The sequence below is a fragment of the Lutra lutra genome, chromosome 2 (assembly GCF_902655055.1).
Source record: "Lutra lutra chromosome 2, mLutLut1.2, whole genome shotgun sequence".
NCBI lineage: Eukaryota > Metazoa > Chordata > Mammalia > Carnivora > Mustelidae > Lutra > Lutra lutra.
Window position 1 is genome coordinate 126,485,427 of NC_062279.1, and position 16,069 is coordinate 126,501,495.

At 37.2% G+C, this 16,069-nt stretch overlaps 1 protein-coding gene across 7 annotated transcripts in view; it reads left to right on the forward strand.

Annotated features, from left to right (window-relative positions):
* LARP1B (La ribonucleoprotein 1B) overlaps nt 1-16,069 on the forward strand; it is a 141,467-nt gene that overhangs the window by 1,497 nt on the left and 123,901 nt on the right. For 4 of the 7 annotated variants that reach the window (XR_007125223.1, XM_047718414.1, XM_047718413.1 and 1 more), the window contains exons 2-4: nt 13,247-13,305; nt 13,713-13,772; nt 15,086-15,275. Coding sequence is in view for 6 of the 7 variants with exons in the window: in XM_047718411.1 (XP_047574367.1) it covers nt 13,247-13,305; nt 13,713-13,772; nt 15,086-15,275 (309 nt within the window). In the remaining variant the exon portion in view is untranslated. The remainder of the gene's footprint in view (nt 1-13,246; nt 13,306-13,712; nt 13,773-15,085; nt 15,276-16,069) is intronic. The other 3 variants (XM_047718415.1, XM_047718412.1, XM_047718418.1) reach the window with 1 other exon arrangement.

The window sequence follows — 16,069 nt, forward strand, 5'->3', positions numbered from 1 at the left end:
TTGGAGCAAGGGGATTTATTCATAAGTGGAAGCGCGATTGTAATTTTTTTCGTTTTGAAGTAATTGACAAACTGAAAATCTGTTTTGTAAACAAATAGTCATATTAAAAATGCGACTGTACAGTAGTTGCTAATAAAATGCTTGGAATTATGATTGTGGTGGAAAATAATTAAACAGGAAAGTTGACAGGAGAGTGAATTGCACATTAGGTAAGTGATAGTCTTAACATTAGGTTAGCCATCCTCTTTAGAGGAGGTTAGATTATGCCACAGCATTTGAAAGCTGACCTATACAGTATGACCCTGGGTGCTTTATTTTGGTTGTAGTTTTTGTTTTAAGTTTAAATGGAAATACTAAATAACAAGAAGTAGTATCTCCTAGTCTTATTTTCTAAATTAAGCTTTAGTAAGTTAATTGAACTTTTTTATAGAAATTACAGCTGCTTCCTTGCATATCTTCACTTTCTCTTAAAATTAAAGGTTACCAGTAAAATGGGGAAAATATAAGCATGTTTACAAGGTTGTGAGGATCAAGTGATTTAAGGAATGTGGTGTAACTGTAAGGTGATTGGTATAAATACATTATATTGCAGGTATATTAACATTTCTTTAAAGGAACTCCAATAGAGTGAAACAAGTGTTAATTGATTTCTTTAGTTTTTGCATGGTAATACTCATTTTTTATAAATTTTGACACTTGCAGAAAAAATTACTTAGAAATTTGCTCTAAATTTAATATTACCATCATTCTTTTCTAGCTACAAAGATTTGTTTACTACTGTCACTAACTGAAGGACGAATTTATCTCCATAAATTTAGCAAAGAAAAAGAAAGCCCTTAATGAACCTTAATGGGCTGTCCAACCTCCCTACTTGTAGATTTACACACAATTATAATTTATATTCCGTGAACTACCGAAAAAATGAACTTTTGATTGTAAAGTTGACAGGTTTTCAAACTTTCAAGGTAAGACTCAGGAATCTTAATTGGAAATGTCCTTTTGAAAAGTATTTAACAGTTCAATTAACCTCAGGTGCCTTCCCTGGGGATCTTAATCTTTGTTGGAGGTTAAGAACAAGGTAATACTTGAGCTATGTTGTGGTTCATGGGAGTTTGGATTTTGTTGATGTCTCTCTGTATGCAATTCTTTCTATTTGTGGAACCCATTCTGTGCTTAGACAAATGCTATTCTTCACTACTTGGAGTAGTGTAGTAACTTCTGAACTCTCCATAGGATTGACTGTTCTACCACAACTTCTATCTGTAGTTGGGTAATTTAGAGATAATGGTGTAGAAATGCAGTGTTCTTAGAGACTTAGGTTCTAGTGCAGATATTGTTACTAATTAGGTAGTTGACTTATGGCAATTTTTCTGGGCCTTGTAAATGAATGAAATGGGTATATTCATCTCTTCAAGTCAATACCAGAGTGCCATTTGTAACCTGGGGTGCCCTGGCTTCCTGTTTTCCTAAGCAAATTTGCAACTTTAAGAACAATGAAATAGCAGAGGACCTTTAAGGTTCAGAGTAGGTGCAAACCAGTGATAATCTATTAGTGGGGGGTGCCGAGGGGGCTGTGCAATTTATCCTACAAACCAGGATACTGTAGAGAGGCAAAGAGAAGGATATTAATTATGCTGGAATAAGAGACTTAAACCATGCTTGTCCTGGCCTTACCTGGATCTTCTGTCACTCTCTTAATGAGGTACAGAAATTCCATCCACAAAATTTTGCCAGAGAGTTTATTATCAGAGATGGAAACATAGAAAATGAAGGGGATTATTTTGGGACAGATAATTATGAATTTTCTCTGTTAGAATGTGCTGTTCTAATTGAATGGCAGGTGAATCATTCTTGCTTCTTCAGCCTTTGTGAGACACTTCATACCACTTTTAGGATGGTTTTGGCTTGTGTATCGCTGTTTCTCTTAATCTAGATAAGGCCTTCATTTCAACCAAGTTGAAGTCTGGCTCTTCCAAGAGGCCTAGGATAGTGTCACAGCATTTTTGAGTTCAGTCAGGAGACCAGAAAGGATTGTCCCCAGTCTGTCTTAACCTTCTTTAAAATACATTTATTCTGGAGAGCTGTATTAACATCAGAGTATGGGATTTGCTAATTTCTTATTTGTATCTGTGGCTGTTTTCTGCTGTCAAATATCAGCTTTCTAATATAATTTTGGTTCTTTTACTCAATGAAAACGTGGTATATAAAAATACTGATTTTTCCATCTTTTTCATCCTTAGTCTAATCTAACCTCATCAACTCTCCTTTTTCTTAATGTCTGTTTCCCAGAAACCTCAATTAAACTTATTATTACCCTAAAAACATTTTAAGTAAATTATATAAGTGATATATAAATACATTCTCCTTGTGAAAACAGAACTTTTGATGTCTCCTTCAAGAAAAGAGATAATCATGCTGCTTGTTTACTGAATATCCTTTCAGATGTTTCTTAAAGATTTATTTATTTATTTATTTATTTGACAGAGAGAGAGATCACAAGTAGACGGAGAGGAAGGCAGAGAGAGAGAGAGAGGGAAGCAGGCTTCTTGCTGAGCAGAGAGCCCGATGTGGGACTCGATCCCAGGACCCTGAGATCATGACCTGAGCCGAAGGCAGCGGCTTAATCCACTGAGCCACCCAGGCACCCCCAGATGTTTCTTACTATAGTGTTTTGCATATGTGTTTAGAACATAATATCATCTTCCATTTTTCATTTAAAGTTGATTGACCCTTTTTATTTTTTCTCTTTACAATAAGTGAGGGGGCATCTGGCTGACACAGTTGGTAGATCTTGGGGTAGTGAGTTCAAGCCCCCCCATTAAGCATGGAGTCTACTTAAAAAATTACATACTTCTTGTATATATGTCTGACTTTCTCTAGGATAGATGATGAGCGTTGGAATTGTTAGGTCACACGGTGTAGATTAGTTGACAAGGTGCTCTCTAAAGTGACTGTACAAATTGATACTCCCACTTTTAGAGTACAAGAATTAAGTAGTTTTTTAAGTGTTTTTTTTTTAAAGCACTCACTGTAGCAAAGTGGCATTTTACTACATTTCTCCCTTAAATATAAAATTATGTGGAATGTTGGTAATTATCAGTGCATTTTCTTAATTAAAACTTTGCCAAAGATTGTGGCCATAAAAATTAGACTGAGTAGAATTGACCTTGTGAAGTTGCATTACCTCCCCCCCCACCCCGCAAAACCTACTTAAATGTCCCACACATTGGTATATTGTTTGTTAACAAGAGAAGAGAGTACTTAATTTGGAAGGGAACTATAAGGTGTCTGGTCTTATCCTACCTTTCTAGCTTTTTGTTTATGTTCCCTCTGTGTACCCTGTGTTTTGGATAAATGTGTTAGTTGTTCCTGACTGTTAAGGTTTTGCTCATCATCCTTCCTTTTGTTTTAATTCTACTTATCCTTGAAAAACAAGTACAAATGCTGACTCTTGAATGTAGTCTTCTTGGCCTCTCTGAGCTGCTCTCCCTTAATAGTTTATAGCTCTCTTAATAGAAATTATCCCTAAGTGCCTTGTACTGGGATTACATATTCACATGTTTTATCTCTTTGTTTTATTTTATAATGTTCTTTAAGGCAAAGTCTCTCTTCTTGATGTTTGTGTATTGCCCACAGCAATGCCTTTCATTTAAATGGTACTCAATTTGTGGACTTTATTAATTGGAAAGAAATCTGACTTTTTAAAATTATGATTAAATGCAATCATGCTGCAATAGACATCTTTCTTGGGGAGTTAACCACAGAGTCAGTCTTTAAAGAACAGATTGTACTAGTGATTCTAAAATTTTAACATGTTTAGGAATCCACTATGGGTGTTCAAATGCAGATCTGATTCTGTAGGACTTGATATTCTGTATAATTAGTTAAGTTCCCAGATGATGTCAGTGATGCTGATTCATGTATCACAGTTTGAATAACAAGGGATTTCAATCCTAATGATGCATAATAAATCACTGTTAACAATTAAGGATGTTGCATCTACCTCACTAGGTAATAGTGTGGCACTTTTTGTTTTCTGTGTCCAAGACCTTAAAATGGATTGTTTTTCTTATCAATTTAGAATTACAGATTATAGTTTATAGATTCGCAGGGTTAAAGAATAACAGTTTAAGGTATTGGAATATTACTCAAAAAGTTGCAGTAGTATAGTGTTTTACCAGTGATACTTAGAAAAACAGACATAAGAAGATCACACACTGTTCATGTGTATTTATATATATGTTTGAAGCCACTAGCGGACTTTTCTTATGTTTCACCTGCTTGGGAAAAAAATTTATACATAATATATATTTTTTTGGTTTTGTTTTTGTGTTTTTTTTTAAATTTCATTTTTTATAAACATATATTTTTATCCCCAGGGGTACAGGTCTGTGAATCGCCAGGTTTACACACTTCACAGCACTCACCATAGCACATACCCTCCCCAATGTCAATAACCCCATCCCCCCCTCCCAACCCCTCTCCCCCCATCAACCCTCAGTTTGTTTTGTGAGATTGAGAGTCACTTATGGTTTGTCTCCCTCCCAATCCCATCTTGTTTCATTTACTCTTCTCCTACCCCCTTAACCCCCGATGTTGCATCTCCTCTCCCTCATATCAGGGAGATCATATGATAGTTGTCTTTCTCCGATTGACTTATTTCGCTAAGCATGATACCCTCTAGTTCCATCCACGTTGTTGCAAATGGCAAGATTTCATTTCTTTTGATGGCTGCATAGTATTCCATTGTATGTATATATACCACTTCTTTATCCATTCATCTGTTGATGGACATCTAGGTTCTTTCCATAGTTTGGCTATTGTAGACATTGCTGCTATAAACATTCGGGTGCACGTGCCCCTTCGGATCACTACGTTTGTATCTTTCGGGTAAATACCCAGCAGTGCAATTGCTGGGTCATAGGGTAGTTCTATTTTCAACATTTTGAGGAACCTCCATGCTGTTTTCCAGAGTGGTTGCACCAGCTTGCATTCCCACCAACAGTGTAGGAGGGTTCCCCTTTCTCCGCATCCTCGCCAGCATCTGTCATTTCCTGACTTGTTCATTTTAGCCATTCTGACTGGTGTGAGGTGATATCTCATGGTGGTTTTGATTTGTATTTCCCTGATGCCAAGTGATATGGAGCATTTTTCATGTGTCTGTTGGCCATCTGGATGTCTTCTTTGCAGAAATGTCTGTTCATGTCCTCTGCCCATTTCTTGATTGGATTATTTGTTCTTTGGGTGTTGAGTTTGCTAAGTTCTTTATAGATTTTGGACACTAGCCCTTTATCTGATATGTCATTTGCATATATCTTCTCCCATTCTGTCAGTTGTCTTTTGGTTTTGTTCACTGTTTCCTTTGCTGTGCAAAAGCTTTTGATCTTGATAAAATCCCAAAAGTTCATTTTTGCCCTTGCTTCCCTTGCCTTTGGCGATGTTCCTAGGAAGATGTTGCTGCGGCTGAGGTCGAAGAGGTTGCTGCCTGTGTTCTCCTCAAGGATTTTGATGGATTCCTTTCTCACATTGAGGTCCTTCATCCATTTTGAGTCTATTTTCGTGTGTGGTGTAAGGAAATGATCCAATTTCATTTTTCTGCATGTGGCTGTCCAATTTTCCCAACACCATTTATTGAAGAGGCTGTCTTTTTTCCATTGGACATTCTTTCCTGCTTTGTCGAAGATGAGTTGACCATAGAGTTGAGGGTCTATTTCTGGACTCTCTATTCTGTTCCATTGATCTATGTGTCTGTTTTTGTGCCAGTACCATGCTGTCTTGATGATGACAGCTTTGTAATAGAGCTTGAAGTCCGGAATTGTGATGCCACCAACTTTGGCTTTCTTTTTCAATACTCCTTTGGCTATTCGAGGTCTTTTCTGGTTCCATATAAATTTTAGGATTATTTGTTCCATTTCTTTGAAAAAAATGGATGGTATTTTGATAGGAATTGCATTAAATGTGTAGATTGCTTTGGTGGCATAGACATTTTCACAATATTTCTTATTCCAATCCAGGAGCATGGAACATTTTTCCATTTCTTTGTGTCTTCCTCAATTTCTTTCATGAGTACTTTATAGTTTTCTGTGTATAGATTCTTAGTCTCTTTGGTTAGGTTTATTCCTAGGTATCTTATAGTTTTGGGTGCAATTGTAAATGGGATTGACTCCTTAATTTCTCTTTCTTCTGTCTTGTTGTTGGTGTAGAGAAATGCAACTGATTTCTGTGCATTGATTTTATATCCTGACACTTTACTGAATTCCTGTACAAGTTCTAGCAGTTTTGGAGTGGAGTCTTTTGGGTTTTCCACATATAGTATCATATCATCTGCAAAGAGTGATAGTTGGACTTCTTCTTTGCCGATTTGGATGCCTTTAATTTCCTTTTGTTGTCTGATTGCTGAGGCTAGGACTTCTAGTACTATGTTGAATAGCAGTGGTGATAACGGAAATCCCTGTCGTGTTCCTGACCTTAGCGGAAAAGCTTTCAGTTTTTCTCCATTGAGAATGATATTTGCGGTGGGTCTTTCATAGATGGCTTTGATAATATTGAGGTATGTGCCGTCTATCCCTACTCTTTGAAGAGTTTTGATCAGGAAGGGATGCTGTACTTTGTCAAATGCTTTTTCAGCATCTATGGAGAGTATCATATGGTTCTTGTTCTTTGTTTTATTAATGTGTTGTATCACATTGATTGATTTGCAGATGTTGAACCAACCTTGCAGCCCTGGAATAAATCCCACTTGGTCATGATGAATAATCCTTTTAACGTACTGTTGAATCCTACTGGCTAGTATTTTGGTGAGAATTTTTGCATCTGTGTTCATCAAGGATATTGGTCTGTAGTTCTCTTTTTTGATGGGATCCTTGTCTGGTTTTGGGATCAAGGTGATGCTAGCCTCATAAAATGAGTTTGGAAGTTTTCCTTCCATTTCTATTTTTTGGAACAGTTTCAGGAGAATAGGAATTAGTTCATCTTTAAATGTTTGGTAGAATTCCCCCGGGAAGCCGTCTGGCCCTGGGCTTTTGTTTGTTTGGAGATTTTTGATGACTGTTTCAATCTGCTTACTGGTTATGGGTCTGTTCAGGCTTTCTATTTCTTCCTGGTTCAGTTGTGGTAGTTTATATGTCTCTAGGAATGCATCCATTTCTTCCAGATTGTCAAATTTGCTGGCGTAGAGTTGCTCATAGTATGTTCTTATAATTGTCTGTATTTCTTTGGTTTTCGTTGTGATCTCTCCTCTTTCATTCCTGGTTTTATTTATTTGGGTCCTTTCTCTTTTCTTTTTGATAAGTCTGGCCAGGGGTTTATCAATCTTATTCTTTCAAAGAACCAGCTGCTAGTTTCGTTGATTTGTTCTATTGTTTTTTTGGTTTCTATTTCATTGATTCTGCTCTGATCTTTATGATTTCTCTTCTCCTGCTGGGTTTAGGGTTTCTTTCTTGTTCTTTCTCCAGCTCCTTTAGGTGTAGGGTTAGGTTGTGTACCTGAGACCTTTCTTGTTTCTTGAGAAAGGCTTGTACTGCCATATATTTTCCTCTCAGGACTGCCTTTGTTGTGTCCCACAGATTCTGAACCATTGTGATTTTATTATCATTTGTTTCCATGAATTTTTTCAATTCTTCTTTAATTTCCTGGTTGACCCATTCATTCTTTTTTTTTTTTTTTTTAAAGATTATTTATTTATTTATTTGACAGGTAGAGATCACAAGTAGGCAGAGGCAGAGAGAGAGAGGAGGAAGCAGGCTCCCCGCCAAGCAGAGAGCCCGATGTGGGGCTCGATCCCAGGACCCTGGGATCATGACCCGAGCCGAAGGCAGAGGCCTTAACCCACTGAGCCACCCAGGCGCCCCGACCCATTCGTTCTTTAGTAGGATGCTGTTTAGTCTCCATGGATTTGGGTTCTTTCCAAATTTCCTCTTGTGATTGAGTTCTAACTTCAGAGCCTTGTGGTCTGAAAATATGCAGGGAATGATCCCAATCTTTTGATACTGGTTAAGACCTGATTTAGGACCGAGGATGTGATCTATTCTGAAGAATGTTCCATGTGCACTAGAGAAGAATGTGTATTCTGTTGCTTTGGGATGAAATGTTCTGAATATATCTGTGATGTCCATCTGGTCCAGTGTGTCATTTAAGGCCTTTATTTCCTTGTTGATCTTTTGCTTGGATGATCTGTCCATTTCAGTGAGGGGAATGTTAAAGTCCCCTACTATTATTGTATTCTTGTTGATGTGTTTCTTTGATTTTGTTCTTAATTGGTTTATATAGTTGGCTGCTCTCACGTTAGGGGCATAGATATTTAAAATTTTTAGATCTTCTTGTTGGACAGATCCTTTGAGTATGATATAGTGTCCTTCCTCATCTCTTATTATAGTCTTTGGTTTAAAATCTAATTGATCTGATATAAGGATTGCCACTCCTGCTTTTTTCTGATGTCCATTAGCATGGTTAAATTCTTTTCCACCCCCTCACTTTAAATCTGGAGGTGTCTTCGGGTTTAAAATGAGTTTCTTGTAGGCAACATATAGATGGGTTTTGTTTTTTTATCCATTCTGATACCCTGTGTCTTTTGATTGGGGCATTTAGCCCATTAACATTCAGGGTAACTATTGAGAGTTATGAATTTAGTGCCATTGTATTGCCTGTAAGGTGACTGTTATTGTATATTGTTTTTTTTTTTTTTAAGATTTTATTTATTTATTTGACAGAGAAAGAGACCACAAGTAGGCCGAGAGGCAGGCAGAGAGAGAGAGGAGGGGAAGCAGGCTCCCTACTGAGCAGAGAGCCCGATGCGGGGCTCGATCCCAGGACCCTGGGATCATGACCTGAGCCAAAGGCAGAGGCTTAACCCACTGAGTCACCCAGGTGCCCCTGTTATTGTATATTGTTTCTGTTCCTTTTTGATCTACTAGTTTTAGGGTCTCTCTTTGCTTAGAGGACCCCTTTCAATATTTCCTGTAGAGCTGGTTTGGTGTTTGCAAATTCTTTCAGTTTTTGTTCGTCCTGGAAGCTTTTAATCTCTCCTTCTCTTTTCAGTGATAGCCTAGCTGGATATAGTATTCTTGGCTGCATGTTTTTCTCGTTTAGTGCTCTGAATATATCATGCCAGCTCTTTCTGGCCTGCCAGGTCTCTGTGGATAAGTCTGCTGCCAATCTAATATTTTTACCATTGTATGTTACAGACTTCTTTTCCCAGGCTGCTTTCAGGATTTTCTCTTTGTCACTAAGACTTGTAAATTTCACTATTCGGTGACGGGGTGGGGACCTATTCTTATTGATCTTGAGGGGGGTTCTCTGAACCTCCTGGATTTTGATGCTTATTCCCTTTGCCATATTGGGGAAATTCTCTCCAATAATTCTCTCCAATATACCTTCTGCTCCCCTCTCTCTTTCTTCCTCTTCTGGAATCCCAATTATTCTAATTTTGTTTCGTTTTATGGTGTCACTTATCTCTTGAATTCTCCCCTCATGGTCCAGTAGCTGTTTGTCCCTCTTTTGCTCAGCTTCTTTATTCTCTGTCATTTGGTCTTCTGTATCGCTAATTCTTTCTTCTGCCTCATTTATCCTAGCAGTGAGAGCCTCCATTTTTGATTGCACCTCATTAATAGCTTTTTTGATTTCAACTTGGTTAGATTTTAGTTCTTTTATTTCTCCAGAAAGGGCTTTTATATCTCCTGAGAGGGTTTCTCTAATATCTTCCATGCCTTTTTCGAGCCCGGCTAGAACCTTGAGAATTGTCATTCTGAACTCTAGATCTGACATATTACCAATGTCTGTATTGATTAGGTCCCTAGCCTTTGGTACTGCCTCTTGTTCTTTTTTTTGTTGTGAATTTTTCCGCCTTGTCATTTTGTCCAGATAAGAGTATATGAAGGAGCAAGTAAAATACTAAAAGGGTGGCAACAACCCCAGGAAAATATGCTTTAGCCAAATCAGAAGAGATCCCAAATCGTGAGGGGGGAGAAAGGGGATAAAAAGGTTCAGAAAGAAAAAAAAAAAAAGAAACAATTAGAAAAAGAAAACCAATAAAGAAAAAATGTAAAAAGGAAAAAAATATATATATATTAGATAAACTAGTTAAAAAACGTTAAAAAAGAAAAGGGTAAAAGTTAAAAAAATTTATCAGAAGAAGAGAAAAGAAATTGAAATAGAAAAAAAAATTAACTGCATGGCTAAGGAATCATGGGGAGAAAGCCATGAGTTCCGTGCTTTGCTTTCTCCTCCTCTGGAATTCCGCTGCTCTCCTTGGTTATTGAAACTGCACTCCTTGGTAGGTGAACTTGGTCCTGGCTGGGTTTCTTGTTCCTCTTCTGCCGGGGGGGGGCCTGTTGTAGTGATTCTCAAGTGTCTTTGCCCCAGGCGGAGTTGCATCGCCCTTACCAGGGGCCGGCCTGAGTAATCCGCTTGGGTTTGCTTTCGGAGCTTTTGTTCCCTGAACACTTTCTGTAGAGTTCCGGAGGATGGGAATGAAGATGGAGGCCTCCCAGTCTCTGGCCTGGAGGAGCCGAGAGCCCGGGGCCCCACTCCTCAGTGCGCCCTCAGAGAACAGCGCCCAATTACTCCCTTCACCCTGCCTCTGGCCGCGCTCCGAGCTGACCAAGCCTGCGACCGGTTCAAGGTAACCCCAAGCTTAGAGCTCACTCCTCGGCTCTGTCTCTCTAGCCGGCTTCCCCGTTCTAATACCTGTAAGCTCTGTGACACTCAGACACCCCAGATCCTTCTGTGACCCTGTGGGATCTGAGGCCACGCTGACCCCGCGTGGGCTTCACCCCGGTTAAGCCTTTGGAGTGATGTCCCTCAGCGGAACAGACTTTTAAAAGTCCTGATTTTGTGCTCCATTGCTCCGCCGCTTGCAGGGAGCTGGCCCCTCCCCCCGCGTCTATCTTCTCGTCGCTTTGGATTCACTTCTCCACCAGTCCTACCTTTCAGAGAGTGGTTGATTTTCTGCTTCTAGAATTTCTGTTCTTCTTCTCTTCGATCTCCCGTTGGATTTGTAGGTGTTTGCAATCTTTAGATACGCTATCTAGCTGATCTCCCGCTACCTGAAGTAGTCTCAGCCTGCTACTTCTCCGCCATCTTGACTCCTCTATACATAATATATTTTAATTATTTTAATTTTCTAGACTGGCTTGCTTTTATAGTTTAGGTTTTCTCTAAAAACATGCAGAGCAATTTCATTCATTTTAGTTAAAATTACCTTTCCTAGGCTTGTTTTACCTGTTCTCTCTATGTGTATATAAATTATTTTTAAAAAGTTGAAGTCAAAATGTCTTCCTAAATGTGCAAAGAAATAAATATTCCTTCCCAACTTATTTCTTCATTTTTTTCTAGAGATAATACTCAGTGTATGAGTAGAGTATGGAACTGTATTTTTGTTTTTGTTTTAAAGATTTTATTTATTTATTTGACAGAGAGATCACAAGTAGGCAGAGAGGGAGGGAGAGGGGGAAGTAGGCTCCCTGCTGAGCAGAGACCCCCCCCCCCATGGGGGGTTGATCCCAGGACCCTGAGATCATGACCTGAGCTGAAGGCAGAGACTTAACCCACTGAGCCACCCAGGCACTCCCCCACCCACCCCCTGGTGTACTGGTCTTTAAATCAACAGATTATTAATTTTTTGTCATGTTCAGTTATCTTTAAAAAAATTTTGTTAATAACTTAATTGTGCCATTTAGTAATGAAGTTAAAAAGTTTATTTTTATGTGCTCAGAATAATTTTTATCTTTATTTTATGACCTTAATTTTGTGAGTATTGATGTCTGATTTGTAATACAGCTAAATAAAACCTGCTTGTGTGCCCCTCTCCCTTATTATTTTCCATTACATCAAATATTTTGTATAAGGCTTTATTTTGTAACTACCAGACACCTACCTTCTTGTACTTAGCAGGGACATGTTCTCCACTTTGTTGTTCTCCAATGTTCTATATTGTATAACTTTCAAAAACATACATAGTATATATAGAACATACTTCAGTCAAATTCTAAATAATGTTCAGGCAAATACTGTTCTTTATTAAATTAGATTTTTTCTTTTTTTTTTCAAGATTTAATAACTTATCTTTATTTTTTTAATTTAATTTTCTTTTTCAGTGTTCCAAGATTCTTTGTTTATGCACCACACCCAGTTTCCTGTCCCCATTTTTTTGTCCTGTTTACCCATATCTTTTAATCTAATGTTTCTTAATGAAATGTTTTATCCTTATGCATATTTATACATGTATACACATCCATATGTATATGTATACTTAAAAAAGAATAAAAGAAATACCTGTGTACTCGTTATTCTGCTTTAGGAATAAAATTACTATAATATTCAAGATTCTTTTATGTCCATCCCTGGTGACATCTTAATCCTTCATCTCTCTTCTTTTGATAAGTTCTCTATGTCTTTTTAAAATCTGCTTCTGAGTTTTAACTCAAAGATTACTTTATTCTGGGAATTGGTCGTTGCCATGATTTTATGGGTTTATCTTTTGCTGGATTATTAGTTTTTCTGTAAATACAGATCCCAAGTTTATTCTGCTTTTCCATATTTACTTTAGATCATGTTTAGGTTGGTGATACACCATTTGGTCATCTTGCTAAGTAACGAACCAACCAAAAGACAATGTAAGGTTTCATTTAGAGAGTCAGTCTCTCTCTCTGTCTTTATCTATTTTTGTTGTTAACTTACTCAAAATGGGACAAGTGGGAATACCATGACAGGTACAAACTTCTATTTTTTTTTTTTTTTTTTTAATGACTTCATCTATGTACAACCTATTGTGGTTGTTAAACTTGTTTTCAAGGACAAATAGTTTGAAGTCTTCTGATTTATCTTCTGGATAGTCCTTGATGACATCAGTGTATGAATTATGTAGCAAAATATATCCCTTTGGGAAGTGAGTTTCTAACTTTACTATATTAAAACATGTTATTATTTCTAATTTTTCATGTTGTATTCTGTCAGAGAAAGGATTGGTCTGTCAGTTTAGTTTACATTAACTGATACTTCTAGGTATTGATTTGAGTACTGAAGACCAGTTTGAATCTGTGTTGGAACTGTAGTTGTTTTCTTACTAGGAATTTGAGTTTCAGAACTTTGGAATCTGTTGGAAATGGTGAGGACACTGGCTTACTGAAATTGATACAATAGTTATTTTATTAAATATATTGAATTAAGTGATTGTAAAACCAAATCTAAAAAAAAAAAACCCTAATTTTATTTTTTTTTGTTTTTTTTTTTGTTCTTTTTTGTTTTTTAGAGCTCAGTTCCCCCAAAATTATAAAAGCAGGAAAACTCAAGACAAAGAAATCCAACAAGGTGTGTTTTTAGCTATATTCTTCTTAGCTATGTTGATTTTGAAAATTGGTGTGTTAGAAACTGTTAGATTATTGTGTACTTTTCTTCTAGTTGTATCACTGATGTTAGGTTAAAGTTAATATACTAGAGAACTGTAGCCTTTGTCCAAATCCTGCATGTATTAATTTATTCTATTATCTTATGTAAATCAATTTAGTGTCATTAAATAGTTCCAGAAGGTGGGTCATAAGACCCATGCATTATTATTTTAGTGTTCTGTTGTTTGCAGAGATTTTTGAGTTAATTTGGCAAATACCTACATATAATTGTATGTAGGTGATTTTTAAAATTGCTTTCACTTTTAGAAAATATTTTTTCTATTTAAGATTTCTAATTTGCAGATATAACACTTATTTGTTACTTCTTAGGCTGGTGATTTCAGCGATATGGCGAATTGGCCAACACCAAGTGAATTAGTGAACACTGGAGTGAGTATTGTTTTAAGACTTTTTCTTAATGAAGAGAAAATAGTCTCATTTCAATATGCAAAATTTATTTTATTTCAGATTTAGAGAATTGCATTAATAAAGAAGTGCTGAAAACTTAAGAGCTATCCTTTTTATAGTCTAACCCACTTTTCAGAACCTGATTTTATTCATCATGTTGTCTTCATCTCATTGTATTCTCAAGAAGTAATTTTACATGTGGAAGGGGTGATTAACCTGCTGTTATCTTCATATAATGCCTACAATTAAAGAGATTAAAAACATTTTTTTTTTTAAAGATTTACTTACTTGAGAGAGATAGAGAACCCCATGCACAGGAGTGGGAGAGGAAGAGAATCTCAAGCAGACTTTGCTGAGCTCAGAGCCCTAGGCAGGGGTCCATCCCAGGACCCTGAAATCATGACCTGAGCTGAAATCAGGAGTCTGCTACTCAACAGTCTGAGCCACCCAGGTGCCCCCAAAGAGATTAATTTTTAACATGAGTCTAATTTGAAGCCCATTTTATTTCAGAATTTGTTACATTTTTTGATACATAATCTTTTCAATATGTTTTGAAGTGCTAATTATATATACACACATGTATGCATTTATGAATAGCATATCAAATCAAGTGTTCAGTGAATGGATTTTTAATTTATTTTTAAAGATTTTATTTATTTATTTGAGAGAGGCAGGGAGGCACAAGTGGGATGGGGCAGAAGGTAAAGGGAGAAGCATATTCCTCACTGAGAACTTACTTGATATGGGGCACAATCCCAGGATCCCCAGATCATGACCTGAGCTGAAGGCAGATTTTTTTTTTTTTAAAGATTTTATTTATTTATTTGACAGAGATCACAAGTAGGCAGAGAGGCAGGCAGAGAGAGAGAGGGAAGCAAGCTCCCCGCTGAGCAGAGAGCCCGATGTGGGACTCGATCCCAGGACCCTGGGATCATGACCTGAGCCGAAGGCAGAGGCTTTAACCCACTGAGCCGCCCAGGTGCCCCTGAAGGCAGATTTTTTAAAGATTTTATTTATTTATCAGAGAGAGAGAGGGAGAGGGAGAGTGAGAGCGCATGCACACAAGCAGGGGGAATGGCAGGCAGAGGGATAAGCAGGCTCGCTGCTGAGCAAGGAGCCGATGTGGGACTTGATCCCAGGACTCTGAGGTCATGACTCATGTTGAAGACAGGTACTTAATCGATTGAGCCACCCAGGTGCTTCTCCAACCCCTGATTTTTAATTTGAACTATGAAAGAAACAAAAAGATGTTTCTGAGATACTCTATCAATGTTCATGGAAATTGTTTCATTCAGAAAAACTTTTTGCAGTGCCAGAGTGTCATCAGCCAAGGAAATAAGAAGCCACAAAATAGAAAAGAAAGAGAAGACAAGGTTGAAAAGAGAATTAGCAGTGAGAGCAAAGAAAGCCGGGAAACAAAATTAGATGGTCCTGGTGAAAATGCCAGTGAGGATGAGACTCAGTCAAGTAATCAACGAAAGAGAGGTTAGTTCATCTATAACCTCATTTTTCCAGCAGTTTTATTGATATAATTGATATATAACATTGTGTAGCTTAAAGTATACAACACAGTGGTTATATTGTGAAGTGATTCCCACAATTTTAGTTAATATCTATTTTCCCTGAGTCACAATTTTCTTATGATGAGAACTTTTAAGATCTAGTCTCTTAGCAACTTTCAGATACATAGTACAGTATTGATAACTGTAGTCACCATGCTGTAATATTACATTTCCAGAACTTATTTGTCTTATAACTGGAAGTTTGTACCTTTTGATCACTTTCACTCATTTCCCCACACCACAGCCACCAGTCTGTTCTCAGTTACTGTGAATTCAGCCATTTTAGATTCCACGTGTAATTAAGATCATACTGTATTTATCTTTCTGGCGTATTTCACTTACCATAATGCCTGCACGGTCCATTCATGTTGTTGCAAATGGGAGGATTTCCTTCTTTCTCATGACCTTCTTTCCTTCTTTCCTTCTTTCTCAATAATATTCCATTGTATATTTATACATCATATTTTCTTTATCCGTTCATTTGCCAATGGACACGTAGGTTGTTTCCAAGTCTTGGTTAGATGGTCCTGGTGAAAATGTCACTGAGGATGAGGCTCAGTCAAGTAATTAATGAAAAGAGGTTAATTTAACTATATCTTCATTTTGATTTTAATTTTTTGAAGAAAGTCGTGGTAATGAATTATATTTAATTACTTGATTCCTAGTAGTCACCAATGGGTATTTTAGATTTCTTCAGGATTCTAGCTGCAGTAGTAG